The following is a 20,203-nucleotide window of genomic DNA, read 5'->3' on the forward strand; positions in this document are numbered from 1 at the left end:
AGGAAAGGAAGGAGAGATCAGGGACCGTGAGAGGAGGACCCTCTGCTGCTCTCTCCCTCTCTCTGGTGAGACTAATGCTGCGTTCAAAGCAAATAGCAGACTTCCGACTTCAGTGCGTTCAGGACAACTGGGAACTCTAAAAAAAAATAGATCCGGTTAGAAAAAATATTTTGAATGGTCATCCAACTTGGAATTCCAAGTCGGAAACTCTGGCATCTTTCTAGGGCTCCGAATTTCTGACCTGAAGAGCACTCTTTGACTTCATTTTTTCCCCAGAGTTCCCCCGAGTTGTCTTGAAAGCACCATGACCATCAGATGCAGGTACCATCAGTCTTGTAAAATAACATTTATGCGAGGCACTTTCCCAACTGCTGTCATGTCACCCCGCTCCTCCGCACACTCCACTAGCTTCCAGTCGAAGCTCTCATCCACTACATGACCATGGGACTTCCCTACGGAACAGCAAGAGGAACTGCCCCTCCCTAACTGCCTACCTCCCTACCTGCCTACCTCCCTACCTGCCTACCTCCCTACCTGCCTACCTCCCTACCTGCCTACCTCCCTACCTGCCTACCTCCCTACCTGCCAACCTCCCTACCTGCCTACCTCCCTACCTGCCTACCTCCCTACCTGCCTACCTGCTCATCCACTACATGACCATGGGACTTCCCTACGGAACAACAAGAGGAACTGCCCCTCCCTACCTGCCTACCTCCCTACCTACGCTCTCTACCTGAGCGGTAGATCTCGGCTTGCTTTTTGACTGCGAAAATGATCTTGACTCAGAAAAGGTTGGTGACCACTGCTGTAAGGCAGCAAAATGGAGGCTGTCGACACCTGTTGGAGCAGTTCTCTGGATCTCTGCTCCAAATGGAACCCTATTCCCTACATAGGGCCCATAGGGCTCTGGTTAAAAGTACTGCACAATATAGGGATTATAGGGTGCTACTTGGGAGGCTACCTGGATAGGTCTCCCTGCTAAACTTCTTGGCCACTCAGTAAGAGTGAGATGGTTTTTGGCGTTGAGTTAGAAAATCAACTGCCATTTTGTCTCTCATTGATACAGTCCAGACACGACTGATTAAACCAGTTAACCAAATTGTCTGTCTACACTCTGGGCTCTGCACTGGCATGGGTTAACAGGATACAAACATCAGAGGAGGCTGCTGAGGGGAGGACGGCTCATAATAATGACTGGAACGGAGTGAATGAAATGGCATCATCAAACACATGGAAACCTTGTGTTTGACACCATTCCACTAATGCTTTAAGCACTTCGAGATTAAGGGAACTACAATATCTTTGGTTCTGCTGGTTTGCTAGGTCTCATTTACACAATTATTATCATAGAGTCATGGTAGATGTTGTCAATCACTGCCGTTGCCATTCTGTAGCAGGGTCATTCCCACCGTAAGGTGCCTTTTCTGTCTCCAGGAAATGCCCCTTCTTATTTACTGTAAAATGTGGATCCCAGAAGGAATTTAATATAAGTTCAGATGTCCTTTTCCTTAAAAACACAAACAGATCTGTAAAGGGACGGAGGTGTTTTTGCGATGTCCCTCTGTATTATTCCAAGAAGTATTTAAAATCCTTCTTCATTATTTTATAGTCTTGGTTAAATTTTCTCTCATCAATAATGATGATTGTATGTATTATCATTTTATTTAAGATGATCTGTGTGACCCTTCCATTTCAGAAAAAGACCCCTTTCTACAATGACACCACATTCAGGAAGTGTCACCATTTCAATGGTAAGAAAACAATGGTGCAAAGCTAAATAAATATAAACGCTCAGTTTTATCTCTTTAAAAAAAAGACATTTTTCATGTTGTTAGTCTGTATGTCCCAGTATTACATTTCCACCCTGTTAGGCTAAATTATGGAGAAAATTCACAACATGTTTAAATATGTTAGATAGAGAAGTTCACTATTTTGCTAGCTTAATCTTGCTCCACATTTCCACACTGTTAGTTTCCACCCTGTTAGTTTCCACCCTGTTAGGGTTATGCACCTAACAGGTTGAAAAATGCACCTAAAAAAATAGGTGCCTGAGCTTGACCAATATGTTTTTCTGAAAATCAACCATGTCCTTTTTCTGATGGAATCGTATTTATATATATATATACAGTATATACACTTTTCCCTCCATAAGTTATGATGTCCATAAGGCACAGAGTAGGAATGACCCAGCTAGTGCTGGCATTAGAAATGGAATGCTAGGTTTACAGTTGTACACCACTAGATTCTAGAATGTTGGTCAAACTCCAGGCATTCTATTTTGATCAGTGGGGTCACATAATGGAGCAACTAAGGGGTCATTCTGGAGGAAGTAACTACACATACTCAGCCATGACTACTGGACATTTGGAAATGAAACAATTTCTTACTACACGAGTTTCAAATGCTGCTCAGAATACAGTAAAGAACATGGTTAAACAGCCTGATGAAGAGTCTCCTTATCCTGCTCCTGCTCCTCCTCCACCTCCTCCTCATCTTCATCATCACCACTACCACCGTATTCATCATCATCATCATCATTAGCACTACCACCATATTCATCATCATCATCACCACTACCACCATATTCATCATCATCATCATAATCATCACCACCACTAACCACCATATACATCATATTCATCATCATCATCATCATCATCACCACCATCACCATCATGGTTGTGTTACCTGCAGACTGTGGTAGAAAGATGCCCTTGGGGATAACCACCTTGTCCTCAGAGTTCCTGGCCCAGTCCACCATGCCTTTACGGCCCTTCATAGGGAAGTTGATGTCAGTCATCACAGACAGTGCCGGGAGCCTCTGGATGCTGGCCACTGAGGGTGACAAAACAAGGGAGGGAATTAGTTCTGTTAGGTTTAGTTCATGTTGCATAATATCTTGCAGTTTACTTATAGACAAGAAAGTTAGACAGATAACAAAACAATTACACCCAGGAAAGGAATACACAAACAATATTATATTTAGCCATTTACAGGGTATGTTGGTCCACACATTATCACAAAACACTATTCAATTCAAAGGCTTTATTGGCATGGGAAACATGTTAACATTGCCAAAGCAAGTGAGGTAGACAATATATAAAGTGAGGTAGATAATATAGCAAGTGAGGTAGATAATATAGCAAGTGAGGTAGATAATATATAAAGTGAAATAAACAATGAGAAATAGAACAGTGAACTTTACACTCACAACGACATTAAAGGAGTAGAGTGACGTATCCTGTATGAGTGACAGGCAAAGGAAGCTTCCTGACTTTTCAAAAATCATCTATACAGGCCTTTTCATCTATACAGGCCTTTTCATCTATACAGGCCTTTTCATCTATACAGGCCTTTTCATCTATACAGGCCTTATCATCTATACAGGTCTTTTAATCTATACAGGCCTTTTCATCTATACAGGCCTTATCATCTATACAGGCCTTATCATCTATACAGGCCTTTTCATCTATACAGGCCTTTTCATCTATACAGGCCTTTTCATCTATACAGGCCTTTTCATCTATACAGGCCTTTTCATCTATACAGGCCTTATCATCTATACAGGCCTTTTCATCTATACAGGCCTTTTCATCTATACAGGCCTTTTCATCTATACAGGCCTTTTCATCTATACAGGCCTTTTCATCTATACAGGCCTTTTCATCTATACAGGCCTTTTCATCTATACAGGCCTTTTCATCTATACAGGCCGAGATCTTCTCTTGATAAAACCTCAGTGCTTTCTGAGGCTGCTGTTGTTGCTCCACAGAATATGACTTCAGCCTCCAGACACACTCTCAGTTCCCACCATGTACTTGCTAACTTGTAAATAGTGTGAAGTTAGGTTCACACACTGAGTGTCAGAAAGACAGTGCTGTAGCACAGACCTGGGTTCAAATACTATTTAATATAAGTTCAAATACTTTATATGGGTTCGATTGAGCTTACCTGGTCTAACGAACCAATTTAAATGTCCCTCAATTTAGTATTTGAACTCAGGTCTGCTGGAGCATCAGTGCAATGTGGATCTCCATCACCCCATATGCTGATGGAACTCGTTAACAATCAGTGCTTCATTTGAGCCGGATCCTACTTTCCCAGATCCAGTACTGACATGAGAAAGAAACGACTGTTTTCAATATAAACATGTGAATTAAAGGGATCAGAGTTCAGTCCCGTTGCCTCGTCCCTAATTCTCCTGCCCCCAAAAATAAACATCATGTGAAAACGCCTATTTTCAGCCAGAACCTGATATTCTAAGAATTCATTTGTGTTGTGCCGACCCGGGATTACGGTTTGCACAACATTATAGGCATGTTTGAGAGCAAGGCGTGACCGGTGCTGTGGTGAGAGAGAGAAGCACACCTGTATCTCACACAGAACTAGAATGAGATTCTCTATCTATGATCGCTCTCCCTCTCTCTGCTAGACATGAGCCTGCAACTCTCATCTCTCCAGCAATGCACTTCATTTCTCCCTTATAGAATCAAAGCCATGATGGCAAGGGTGCTGGAGGAGCTGCAGTACCTCTGATTAATTGAAATACATTTGCCAAGTTATAGAATTACTGCTGTCAGTTCAGAAAGAAATGAAATACTACAGAATACTACACCAGGTGTAGGACTATAATTTAGACACAGAGGATTAATAGCCTAGCTGTGGATTGTGTTCATGTAACCCAACCACAAAGCACATAGAGATTGAGGTTGTAACCTCATATAAATATCTGGGAATTTTAATTGATGACGGCCTCTTTTTTAAATTGCATATTCAACAATTTACAAAAAATTTAAGCTGAAATTGGGATATTATTTTAGGAATAAGGCCGGTTTTTCTTTTGAAGCCAGAAAGAGGCTAGTATCAGCTACATTTATGCCTTTACTAGACTATGGGTATATTTTATATATGAATGCTTCCGCTCAGTGTTTGAGATCAATTGACACTCTTTACCATGGCACTTTGAGATTTATTTTAAACTGCAAAACCCACTGCACTTTGTATACCAGGGTTGGCTGGCCTTCTCTAGTCACTAGTAGGCTCAGTCACTGGTATACTTTTATTTACAAAGCCATTTTGGGTTTACTACCTTTTTATTTGTGCATTTTTATTGTTCAGATATGTGGTGGGTCGTCTCTTCATTCGCTGGACTTTATCCTGCTAACTGTTCCAAATGTCCAAACTGAATTTGGTAAAAGGGCTTTTATGTACTCTATGCGATCGTCTTGGAACACCTTACAAAATACTTTTAAACTGGAAGAACTTGTCCTGATTGGTGTTTGTAAATCACTGATGAAGGATTTTGAGGCTGATTCCCTGACCTGTCAATGTTTTTAATTAGCTGTTTTATACTCTTGTGAATTCAATGGTTTTTACTAGATTACTTGTAGTTTTTCATGTTGTCTGTCTGTCATTTTTGTAATGACTTGGTGCTGCCTATCTTGGCCAGGGCGCTCTTGAAAAATAGATTTTAATCTCAATGAGCCCTTCCTGGTTAAATAAAGGTTAAATAAATAAAATAGCCAGGGAACGCACAGAAAATCTGTCAGTAAACAGCATGCAGCCAGAACCAGGCTTTCACAATATTTCAAATACAATTGTGGAAAAACACAGGTCAGAAAGCAAATGGCTCCTACCTAAAGGAGAAGACTCTAATCGGACTGTAGACCATTCAAATATTTGATAAACTTCCAAATAGGCCTACTGAGCAAACATTGTTTTACAAAGTAAAACAAGAGAGACAGGCTTTCAGCCTGAGAGTATTGGCCATCGGCGGCCAGTGAGCTGTGCATCATTGGGTGAGTCAGTGAAACTGGGAAGCTTTTCTAGGACTGTCATTTCCTCCTCATATTGTACAATACGTCTCCACACACCTAGGCCTAGGCTATTGATGGATTCAAGATGAGGTTTTTATTGATCTCACTTTGTCAGTGTCAAAGTAGCCTGTCATTTCCATCATTTGTGCTGTATAAAACAATATTATTCTAAAGTAATATAAAATGATGTACAATTGCACGAAATGTCTTTATAAAAGGCCATTCTTCCTGGAGAATGACTTTAATAGTGGAGTCTGACGTTAATGGTGGAGTCAGACTTTAATAGTAGAGTCTGACTTTAATAGTGGAGTCTGACTTTAATAGTGGAGTCTGACGTTAATGGTGGAGTCTGACTTTAATAGTGGAGTCTGACTTTAATAGTGGAGTCTGACTTTAATAGTGGAGTCTGACTTTAATAGTGGAGTCTGACATTAATAGTGGAGTCTGACTTTAATAGTAGAGTCTGACATTAATAGTGGAGTCCGACTTTAATAGTGGAGTCTGACTTTAATAGTGGAGTCTGACTTTAATAGTGGAGTCTGACTTTAATAGTGGAGTCTGACTTTAATAGTAGAGTCTGATTTTAATAGTAGAGTCTGACTTTAATAGTGGAGTCTGACTTTAATAGTGGAGTCTGACTTTAATAGTGGAGTCTGAATTTAATAGTGGAGTCTGACATTAATAGTGGAGTCTGACTTTAATAGTAGAGTCTGACATTAATAGTGGAGTCCGACTTTAATAGTGGAGTCTGACTTTAATAGTGGAGTCTGACTTTAATAGTGGAGTCTGACTTTAATAGTAGAGTCTGACATTAATAGTGGAGTCCGACTTTAATAGTGGAGTCTGACTTTAATAGTGGAGTCTGACTTTAATAGTGGAGTCTGACTTTAATAGTGGAGTCTGACTTTAATAGTGGAGTCTGACTTTAATAGTAGAGTCTGACGTTAATGGTGGAGAATGACTTTAATAGTGGAGTCTGACTTTAATAGTGGAGAATGACTTTAATAGTAGAGTCTGACTTTAATGGTGGAGTCTGACTGATTTTAATAGTTGAGTCTGACTTTAATAGTGGAGTCTGACTTTAATGGTGGAGTCTGACTGATTTTAATAGTGGAGTCTGACTGACTTTAATAGTGGAGTCTGACTGACTTTAATAGTGGAGTCTGACTTTAATAGTGGAGTCTGACTGATTTTAATAGTGGAGTCTGACTGACTTTAATAGTGGAGTCTGACTTTAATAGTGGAGTCTGACTTTAATAGTGGAGTCTGACTGACTTTAATAGTGGAGTCTGACTGACTTTAATAGTGGAGTCTGAGTGATTTTAATAGTGGAGTCAGACTGATTTTAATAGTGGAGTCTGACTGACTTTAATAGTGGAGTCTGACTTTAATAGTGGAGTCTGACTTTAATAGTGGAGTCTGACTGATTTTAATAGTGGAGTCTGACTGACTTTAATAGTGGAGTCTGACTGATTTTAATAGTGGAGTCTGACTGACTTTAATAGTGGAGTCTGACTTTAATAGTGGAGTCTGATTTTAATAGTAGAGTCTGACTTTAATAGTGGAGTCTGACTTTAATAGTGGAGTCTGACTTTAATAGTGGAGTCTGACTTTAATAGTAGAGTCTGACTTTAATAGTGGAGTCTGACTTTAATAGTGGAGTCTGACTTTAATAGTGGAGTCTGACTTTAATAGTGGAGTCTGACTTTAATAGTAGAGTCTGACATTAATAGTGGAGTCCGACTTTAATAGTGGAGTCTGACTTTAATAGTGGAGTCTGACTTTAATAGTGGAGTCTGACTTTAATAGTGGAGTCTGACTTTAATAGTAGAGTCTGACGTTAATGGTGGAGAATGACTTTAATAGTGGAGTCTGACTTTAATAGTGGAGAATGACTTTAATAGTAGAGTCTGACTTTAATGGTGGAGAATGACTTTAATAGTGGAGTCTGACTTTAATAGTGGAGAATGACTTTAATAGTGGAGTCTGACTGATTTTAATAGTGGAGTCTGACTGACTTTAATAGTGGAGTCTGACTTTAATAGTGGAGTCTGACTGATTTTAATAGTGGAGTCTGACTGACTTTAATAGTGGAGTCTGACTGATTTTAATAGTGGAGTCTGACTGATTTTAATAGTGGAGTCTGACTGATTTTAATAGTGGAGTCTGACTGATTTTAATAGTGGAGTCTGACTGATTTTAATAGTGGAGTCTGACTTTAATAGTGGAGTCTGACTTTAATAGTGGAGTCTGACTTTAATAGTGGAGTCTGACTTTAATAGTAGAGTCTGACTTTAATAGTGGAGTCTGATTTTAATAGTGGAGTCTGACTGACTTTAATAGTGGAGTTTGACGTTAATAGTAGAGTCTGACTTCAATAGTGGAGTCTGACTTTAATAGTAGAGTCTGACTTTAATAGTGGAGTCTGACTTTAATAGTAGAGTCTGACTTTAATAGTGGAGTCTGACTTTAATAGTGGAGTCTGACTTTAATAGTAGAGTCTGACTTCAATAGTGGAGTCTGACTTTAATAGTAGAGTCTGACTTTAATAGTGGAGTCTGACTTTAATAGTGGAGTCTGACTTTAATAGTGGAGTCTGACTGACTGTAATAGTAGAGTCTGTCTTTATTGGTGGGAGTCTGACATTAATAGTAGAGTCTGTCTGTATTGGTGGAGTCTGTGTATATAAATGTCCCTGCAATGACAGCTTCTCTGCCACTCCGTTTCCAATCCACTTTCAGGCTCCAGCAATTAGGTAAGACATTGTCTCTGTCTCAAATGGCACTGATAGTGCTTTGGCTAAAAGAAGTACAAGAAATAGGGAACAGGGTGCCATTTGGGACGCAAAACACTTTTGCCATAAAATAATGTGTAATAGGATTACCAGTGTTTTGTTAAGATGGAGAGTTATCCTCTCTGTCTAAAGCCACATTTATCCCATATATTGTTTATTTGGCTCAAAAGCATTTCAAACCATGAAGGAAGGCATCACACCCAAACTATGTTCATTTTCATAATAAAGAATGAATACATTTCTAATCAAAATAAGATTTTTGTCATCTACTTCCATTCTACTTCATATCAAAAGCTTTCACACATGACTGTAGACTGTACAACACTCAGACATGACTGTATACTGTACAACACTCAGACATGACTGTATACTGTACAACACTCAGACATGACTGTATACTGTACAACACTCAGACATGACTGTAGACTGTACTACACTCAGACATGAATGTATACTGTACAACACTCAGACATGACTGTATACTGTACAACACTCAGACATGACTGTAGACTGTACAACACTCAGACATGACTGTATACTGTACAACACTCAGACATGACTGTATACTGTACAACACTCAGACATGACTGTATACTGTACAACACTCAGACATGACTGTATACTGTACAACACTCAGACATGACTGTAGACTGTACAACACTCAGACATGACCGTATACTGTACAACACTCAGACATGACTGTAGACTGTACATTACTCACACATGACTGTATACTGTACAACACTCAGACATGACTGTAGACTGTACAACACTCAGACATGACTGTATACTGTACAACACTCAGACATGACTGTATACTGTACAACACTCAGACATGACTGTATACTGTACAACACTCAGACATGACTGTATACTGTACAACACTCAGACATGACTGTAGACTGTACAACACTCAGACATGACTGTATACTGTACAACACTCAGACATGACTGTATACTGTACAACACTCAGACATGACCGTATACTGTACAACACTCAGACATGACTGTATACTGTACAACACTCAGACATGACTGTATACTGTACAACACTCAGACATGACTGTATACTGTACAACACTCAGACATGACTGTATACTGTACAACACTCAGACATGACTGTATACTGTACAACACTCAGACATGACTGTATACTGTACAACACTCAGACATGACTGTATACTGTACAACACTCAGACATGACTGTAGACTGTACAACACTCGGACATGACTGTATACTGTACAACACTCAGACATGACTGTATACTGTACAACACTCAGACATGACTGTAGACTGTACAACACTCAGACATGACTGTATACTGTACAACACTCAGACATGACTGTATACTGTACAACACTCAGACATGACTGTAGACTGTACAACACTCAGACATGACTGTATACTGTACAACACTCAGACATGACTGTATACTGTACAACAGCCAGACATGACTGTATACTGTACAACACTCAGACATGACTGTAGACTGTACAACACTCAGACATGACTGTATACTGTACAACACTCAGACATGACTGTATACTGTACAACACTCAGACATGACTGTAGACTGTACAACACTCAGACATGACTGTATACTGTACAACACTCAGACATGACTGTATACTGTACAACACTCAGACATGACTGTATACTGTACAACACTCAGACATGACTGTAGACTGTACAACACTCAGACATGACTGTATACTGTACAACACTCAGACATGACTGTATACTGTACAACACTCAGACATGAATGTAGACTGTACAACACTCAGACATGACTGTATACTGTACAACACTCAGACATGACTGTATACTGTACTACACTCAGACATGAATGTAGACTGTACAACACTCAGACATGACTGTAGACTGTACAACACTCAGACATGACTGTAGACTGTACAACACTCAGACATGACTGTAGACTGTACAACACTCAGACATGACTGTATACTGTACTACACTCAGACATGACTGTAGACTGTACAACACTCAGACATGACTGTAGACTGTACAACACTCGGACATGACTGTATACTGTACAACACCCAGACATGACTGTAGACTGTACAACACTCAGACATGACTGTAGACTGTACAACACTCAGACATGACTGTATACTGTACAACACTCAGACATGACTGTAGACTGTACAACACTCAGACATGACTGTAGACTGTACAACACTCAGACATGACTGTAGACTGTACAACACTCAGACATGACTGTATACTGTACAACACTCAGACATGACTGTATACTGTACAACACTCAGACATGACTGTAGACTGTACAACACTCAGACATGACTGTATACTGTACAACACTCAGACATGACTGTATACTGTACAACACTCAGACATGAATGTAGACTGTACAACACTCAGACATGACTGTATACTGTACAACACTCAGACATGACTGTAGACTGTACAACACTCACACATGACTGTATACTGTACAACACTCAGACATGACTGTAGACTGTACAACACTCAGACATGACTGTAGACTGTACAACACTCGGACATGACTGTATACTGTACAACACCCAGACATGACTGTAGACTGTACAACACTCAGACATGACTGTAGACTGTACAACACTCAGACATGACTGTATACTGTACAACACTCAGACATGACTGTAGACTGTACAACACTCAGACATGACTGTATACTGTACAACACTCAGACATGACTGTAGACTGTACAACACTCAGACATGACTGTATACTGTACAACACTCAGACATGACTGTATACTGTACAACACTCAGACATGAATGTAGACTGTACAACACTCAGACATGACTGTATACTGTACAACACTCAGACATGACTGTATACTGTACTACACTCAGACATGAATGTAGACTGTACAACACTCAGACATGACTGTATACTGTACAACACTCGGACATGACTGTAGACTGTACAACACTCAGACATGACTGTATACTGTACAACACTCAGACATGACTGTATACTGTACAACACTCAGACATGACTGTAGACTGTACAACACTCAGACATGACTGTAGACTGTACAACACTCGGACATGACTGTATACTGTACAACACCCAGACATGACTGTAGACTGTACAACACTCAGACATGACTGTAGACTGTACAACACTCAGACATGACTGTATACTGTACAACACTCAGACATGACTGTAGACTGTACAACACTCAGACATGACTGTATACTGTACAACACTCAGACATGACTGTAGACTGTACAACACTCAGACATGACTGTATACTGTACAACACTCAGACATGACTGTATACTGTACAACACTCAGACATGAATGTAGACTGTACAACACTCAGACATGACTGTATACTGTACAACACTCAGACATGACTGTATACTGTACAACACTCAGACATGAATGTAGACTGTACAACACTCAGACATGACTGTATACTGTACAACACTCAGACATGACTGTAGACTGTACAACACTCACACATGACTGTATACTGTACAACACTCAGACATGACTGTAGACTGTACAACACTCAGACATGACTGTAGACTGTACAACACTCAGACATGACTGTAGACTGTACAACACTCAGACATGACTGTAGACTGTACAACACTCAGACATGACTGTATACTGTACAACACTCAGACATGACTGTAGACTGTACAACACTCAGACATGACTGTATACTGTACAACACTCAGACATGACTGTATACTGTACAACACTCAGACATGAATGTAGACTGTACAACACTCAGACATGACTGTATACTGTACAACACTCAGACATGACTGTATACTGTACAACACTCAGACATGACTGTAGACTGTACAACACTCAGACATGACTGTATACTGTACAACACTCAGACATGACTGTAGACTGTACATTACTCACACATGACTGTATACTGTACAACACTCAGACATGACTGTAGACTGTACAACACTCAGACATGACTGTATACTGTACAACACTCAGACATGACTGTAGACTGTACAACACTCAGACATGACTGTAGACTGTACAACACTCAGACATGACTGTATACTGTACAACACCCAGACATGACTGTAGACTGTACAACACCCAGACATGACTGTAGACTGTACAACACTTGGACATGACTGTAGACTGTGCAACACTCAGACATGACTGTAGACTGTACAACACTCAGACATGACGGTAGACTGTACAACACTCAGACATGACTGTATACTGTACAACACTCAGACATGACTGTATACTGTACAACACTCAGACATGACTGTAGACTGTACAACACTCAGACATGACTGTAGACTGTACAACACTCAGACATGACTGTATACTGTACAACACTCAGACATGACTGTAGACTGTACAACACTCAGACATGACCGTATACTGTACAACACTCAGACATGACTGTATACTGTACAACACTCAGACATGACTGTAGACTGTACAACACTCAGACATGACTGTAGACTGTACAACACTCGGACATGACTGTATACTGTACAACACTCAGACATGACTGTAGACTGTACAACACTCAGACATGACTGTAGACTGTACAACACTCAGACATGACTGTAGACTGTACAACACTCAGACATGACTGTATACTGTACAACACTCAGACATGACTGTAGACTGTACAACACTCAGACATGACTGTATACTGTACAACACTCAGACATGACTGTATACTGTACAACACTCAGACATGACTGTAGACTGTACAACACTCAGACATGACTGTAGACTGTACAACACTCGGACATGACTGTATACTGTACAACACCCAGACATGACTGTAGACTGTACAACACTCAGACATGACTGTAGACTGTACAACACTCAGACATGACTGTATACTGTACAACTCTCAGACATGACTGTAGACTGTACAACACTCAGACATGACTGTATACTGTACAACACTCAGACATGACTGTAGACTGTACAACACTCAGACATGACTGTATACTGTACAACACTCAGACATGACTGTATACTGTACAACACTCAGACATGAATGTAGACTGTACAACACTCAGACATGACTGTATACTGTACAACACTCAGACATGACTGTATACTGTACAACACTCAGACATGAATGTAGACTGTACAACACTCAGACATGACTGTATACTGTACAACACTCACACATGACTGTATACTGTACAACACTCAGACATGACTGTAGACTGTACAACACTCAGACATGACTGTATACTGTACAACACTCAGACATGACTGTATACTGTACAACACTCAGACATGACTGTAGACTGTACAACACTCAGACATGACTGTAGACTGTACAACACTCAGACATGACTGTATACTGTACAACACTCAGACATGACTGTAGACTGTACAACACTCAGACATGACTGTATACTGTACAACACTCAGACATGACTGTATACTGTACAACACTCAGACATGACTGTAGACTGTACAACACTCAGACATGACTGTAGACTGTACAACACTCGGACATGACTGTATACTGTACAACACCCAGACATGACTGTAGACTGTACAACACTCAGACATGACTGTAGACTGTACAACACTCAGACATGACTGTATACTGTACAACACTCAGACATGACTGTAGACTGTACAACACTCAGACATGACTGTATACTGTACAACACTCAGACATGACTGTAGACTGTACAACACTCAGACATGACTGTATACTGTACAACACTCAGACATGACTGTATACTGTACAACACTCAGACATGAATGTAGACTGTACAACACTCAGACATGACTGTATACTGTACAACACTCAGACATGACTGTATACTGTACAACACTCAGACATGAATGTAGACTGTACAACACTCAGACATGACTGTATACTGTACAACACTCAGACATGACTGTAGACTGTACAACACTCACACATGACTGTATACTGTACAACACTCAGACATGACTGTAGACTGTACAACACTCAGACATGACTGTATACTGTACAACACTCAGACATGACTGTAGACTGTACAACACTCAGACATGACTGTAGACTGTACAACACTTGGACATGACTGTATACTGTACAACACTCAGACATGACTGTAGACTGTACAACACTCAGACATGACTGTAGACTGTACAACACTCAGACATGACTGTATACTGTACAACACCCAGACATGACTGTAGACTGTACAACACCCAGACATGACTGTAGACTGTACAACACTTGGACATGACTGTAGACTGTGCAACACTCAGACATGACTGTAGACTGTACAACACTCAGACATGACGGTAGACTGTACAACACTCAGACATGACTGTATACTGTACAACACTCAGACATGACTGTAGACTGTACAACACTCGGACATGACTGTAGACTGTGCAACACTCAGACATGACTGTAGACTGTACAACACTCAGACATGACGGTAGACTGTGCAACACTCAGACATGACTGTAGACTGTACAACACTCAGACATGACGGTAGACTGTACAACACTCAGACATGACTGTATACTGTACAACACTCAGACATGACTGTATACTGTACAACACTCAGACATGACTGTAGACTGTACAACACTGACACACCAAAATCAAAGATCTGATTTAAAATTGACCAAAGCTGGAGAGGTAATCTATATCAACACCTACTTTATCATTACGCTGCATCTCTGCTGTCCTACAGAGCTAACGGTCCTGACCCTACACCAAGGGGTTGATGACATGGTCCTAGCCCCAGTCCTAACCCTACACCAGGGGTTGGTGACATGGTCCTAGCCCCAGTCCTAACCCTACACCAAGGGGTTGATGACATGGTCCTAGCCCCAGTCCTAACCCTACACCAAGGGGTTGATGACATGGTCCTAGCCCCAGTCCTAACCCTACACCAAGGGTTGATGACATGGTCCTAGCCCCAGTCCTAACCCTACACCAAGGGGTTGATGACATGGTCCTAGCCCCAGTCCTAACCCTACACCAAGGGTTGATGACATGGTCCTAGCCCCAGTCCTAACCCTACACCAAGGTTTGATGACATGGTCCTATCCCCAGTCCTACCCCTACACCAAGGGGTTGATGACATGGTCCTAGCCCCAGTCCTAACCCTACACCAAGGGTTTGATGACATGGTCCTAGCCCCAGTCCTAACCCTACACCAAGGGTTTGATGACATGGTCCTAGCCCCAGTCCTAACCCTACACCAAGGGTTTGATGACATGGTCCTAGCCCCAGTCCTAACTCTACACCAAGGGGTTGATTACAGTCTGGATGGAATTACAGTCTGATGCTATTACAGTCTGGTGGTACTACAGTCTGATGGTACTACAGTCTGATGGTATTACAGTCTGGTGGTATTACAGTCTGGTGATATTACAGTCTGGTGGTATTACAGTCTGATGGTACTACAGTCGGATGGTATTACAGTCTGGTGGTATACCGTCTGGTGGTATTACAGTCTGGTGGTATTACAGTCTGATGGTATTACAGTCTGGTGGTATACCGTCTGGTGGTATTACAGTCCGATGGTACTGCAGTCTGATGGTTTTACAGTCTGGTGGTACTACAGTCTGATGTTACTCCATACTTATGGTACTACAGTCTGATGGTACTACAGTCTGAGGGTACTACAGTCTGGTGGTACTACAGTCTGATGTTACTCCATACTTATGGTACTACAGTCTGGTGGTACTACAGTCTGTTGTTACTACATTCTTATGGTACTACAGTCGTATGTTACTGCAGTCTGATGGTACTACATCATGGTGGTTCTACAGTCTGATGGTACTACATCATGGTGGTTCTACAGTCTGATGGTACTACATCATGGTCGTTCTACAGTCTGATGGTACTACAGCATGGTGGTTCTACAGTCTGATGGTACTACAGCATGGTGGTTCTACAGTCTGAAGGTACTACAGCATGGTGGTTCTACAGTCTGATGGTACTACATCATGGTGGTTCTACAGTCTGATGGTACTACATCATGGTGGTTCTACAGTCTGATGGTACTACATCATGGTGGTCCTTCAGTCTGATGGTACTACATCATGGTGGTTCTACAGTCTGATGGTACTACAGCATGGTGGTTCTACAGTCTGATGGTACTACATCATGGTGGTTCTACAGTCTGATGGTACTACATCATGGTGGTTCTACAGTCTGATGGTACTACATCATGGTGGTTCTACAGTCTGATGGTACTACAGCATGGTGGTTCTACAGTCTGATGGTACTACAGCATGGTGGTCATTCAGTCTGATGGTACTACAGCATGGTGGTCCTTCAGTCTGATGGTACTACATCATGGTGGTTCTACAGTCTGATGGTACTACATCATGGTGGTTCTACAGTCTGATGGTACTACATCATGGTGGTCCTTCAGTCTGATGGTACTACATCATGGTGGTTCTACAGTCTGATGGTACTACAGCATGGTGGTTCTACAGTCTGATGGTACTACATCATGGTGGTTCTACAGTCTGATGATACTACATCATGGTGGTTCTACAGTCTGATGGTACTACATCATGGTGGTCCTTCAGTCTGATGATACTACATCATGGTGGTTCTACAGTCTGATGGTACTACAGCATGGTGGTTCTACAGTCTGATGGTACTACATCATGGTGGTTCTACAGTCTGATGATACTACATCATGGTGGTTCTACAGTCTGATGGTACTACATCATGGTGGTCCTTCAGTCTGATGGTACTACATCATGGTGGTTCTACAGTCTGATGGTACTACAGCATGGTGGTTCTACAGTCTGATGGTACTACATCATGGTGGTTCTACAGTCTGATGATACTACATCATGGTGGTTCTACAGTCTGATGGTACTACATCATGGTGGTCCTTCAGTCTGATGGTACTACATCATGGTGGTTCTACAGTCTGGGGAAGATGGGGCTAAGCCTGCAGAGCACCATTGTTCCTTGTCTCTCTAATGTAATTGGAAGTTTGGCAAAACTCCACGGACTGTAGGAGTGTGTTAGTGTGTGACAGTGTGGAAGGGAGGGGAGCGAGAGAGAGAGAGAGAGAGAGAGAGAGAGAGAGAGAGAGAGAGAGAGAGAAAGAGAGACAGAGAGACAGAGAGAGAATGTGTGAGTATGTGTCTGTGTGTCAGCAGTATCATCAGAGCGACAGCAGGCATGGAATCACAGAGCACCATGGGACATGCCAGTCACAGAGAGTGGAGGTTCAGAGCACCAGATGCTGAGTGAAGCCACAATGGGGTGACAGTATTAGTCACAGGTCGCATTGAGAGACACACACACACACACCGTGGTGGCATGGCAGCTTTAGACTAGGTCCCATTGTGAGTCACAGCAGGGGAGCAGAAGAAAAGGCCCTTTCAAGAAGCTACCCGGTAATTGTCTAGATAGACAGGGCTCTACACACCATGGATGGGCCAGGCAGGAAGAAATAAAGCAATAATTTTGGTCTCCAGAATGCTTCTGAGAAAAGACTAACAAATAAACTGAATTGAATATTGGTCTTTGAGAAAAACTCTCCTGTCTACCAAATGGATCCACACAAACCACTGTGCACCATCATACAGATGTAGGATCTTAATTTGTCCAGTATTGTCACAACAAAATAATCCGCAGCAACAGGATTTGAATGTTTAGTCCATAATGTCACAGGTGTTAAGCAATTCGCTGGCCAAAAGTAAGATATATAAAAAGTGTGATACTGTTAATATAACTGTCAGGCCCTAATCTGTTTCACCTGTCTTTGTGATGGTCTCCATCCCCCCCCCCCCCCCCCCCCCCAGGTGTTGCCCATCTTCCCCATTATCCCCTGTGTATTTATACCTGTGTTCTCTGTTTGTCTGTTGCCAGTTTGTCTTGTTTGTCAAGTCAACAAGCGTTTTGTCTCAGCGCCTGCTTTTCCCCAGTTTCTCTTTTTCTCGCCCTCCTGCTTTTGACCCTTGCCTGCCATGACTCTGAGTCCACCTGCCTGACCACTCTGCCTGCCCCTGACCCTGAGCCTTCCTACCGATCTGTACATTTGCCCCTACTCTGAATTACAGACCTCTGACCTGACCCTGAGTCTGCCTGCCGTCCTGTACCTTTGCCCCACTACTCTGGATTATCTACCCCTGCCTGCCTTGACCTGTCGTTTGTCTGCCCCTGTGGCTGTAATAAACATTGTTACTAACACAGTCTGCATTTGGATCTTACCTGAAACGTGATAATAAAAGTGTGTCAGTGTGGGTAGACAGTAAATGTATGTAAATAACAAAGCATTTCCTGCGATCGGGGCGGCAGGGTAGCCTAGTGGTTAGAGTGTTGGACTAGTAACTGGAAGGTTGGAAGTTCAAACCCCTGAGCTGACAAGGTACAAATCTGTCGTTCTGCCCCTGAACAGGCAGTTAAGCCACTGTTCCTAGGCCGTTATTGAAAATAAGAATTTGTTCTTAACTGACTTGCCTGGTTAAATAAAGGTAATAAAGGTAATAAATGAAGATCCTACATCTGTAGGTGAATACCATAGATAGGTTACATTGTCATCTGGTGACATAAAGGTAGAAGACAAGAGTCAGTGAATCCACTACATTAACTTCCACATCATCATTCTTGACAATAATTGTTCTGCATCAAAGTATTGTGCTTCTGGTAAGATGTGCTTGTTTTACACATCTCAAGTTACAGATGCAGCACATGTTCAGTTGGATTGTGAGGGAAAGGAAATCTACCCAGTGAAGTTGAGAGCTTTTTGCAATCAAGGTTATTTGACTAAAAGAGGGAGAGGGCAGAGGATGGGTGTGTGGTGACAGCAGAGTATTTATCCCTGTGTCAGGAGGCTGCTATAAATTACATCTGAAATGATGCATCTATACCTTATCCAGCCAGATTCATGCTTGCTTGGCTCACCACTTGGCTAACACCGGCAGTGTATCAGCAACACTATGGCTACGTCCCAAAAGGCACCCTATTCCTTATGTAGTGCACAACTATTGACCAGGGCCCCATAGGGCTCTGGCCAAAAGAAGTGCACTGTATAGGGTGCAGTTTGGGAGGCAGAATACTTTTCATTTCTTTAATCAAAGTGAACTAGCCAACAACAAGCTGCTGTGTTGTGATTCGCTCCAATAAATATAATGTTGGTGCCAAGACAGAGCGATGTCCAAATCAATATTTCTTGTTGGTTTTATTTGGTTGTTGTTTCACCAGGACTCAGGAGGAAGAATATTTTGTGACTCGACTGAAACAGTTGATGCGATTATTTGGCTTGTGGGTGTGGCTGTAGTGCTTTTCAATTTGACCAATCGTATATTTACCAATATCTGCACAATGTGGCAGAGGGAGACTATTCTATTTTATAATAGCATTCATGAATAATCCCTAATTGATGCTTATACATGTTATCATAAATGTAAAAAATGCTTATGAATTGAAAATGGAGTTAGTCTAATTTGGCATGAATATATTACTGTGTAAAATAACTGACAAGAACAGCCCAAAATACCCTTCTTTAAATCCTGAATGGGTTCCAGAGAAGAGGAGAATGCCTTCCGTTAGCATAGCCTGAATCCCAATCAGAGAAGAGGCTAATGCCTTCCATTAGCATA

At 41.5% G+C, this 20,203-nt stretch overlaps 1 protein-coding gene across 1 annotated transcript in view; it reads right to left on the reverse strand.

The window, feature by feature from the left end:
• Nucleotides 1–20,203, reverse strand: part of adgrb3 (adhesion G protein-coupled receptor B3) — a 396,998-nt gene that overhangs the window by 149,484 nt on the left and 227,311 nt on the right. The window contains 1 exon segment of the mRNA XM_031813016.1: nucleotides 2,689–2,835. Coding sequence (XP_031668876.1) covers nucleotides 2,689–2,835 — 147 coding nt within the window.

This window comes from Oncorhynchus kisutch, unplaced genomic scaffold (assembly GCF_002021735.2).
Source record: "Oncorhynchus kisutch isolate 150728-3 unplaced genomic scaffold, Okis_V2 Okis04b-Okis11a_hom, whole genome shotgun sequence".
NCBI classification, from domain to species: domain Eukaryota; kingdom Metazoa; phylum Chordata; class Actinopteri; order Salmoniformes; family Salmonidae; genus Oncorhynchus; species Oncorhynchus kisutch.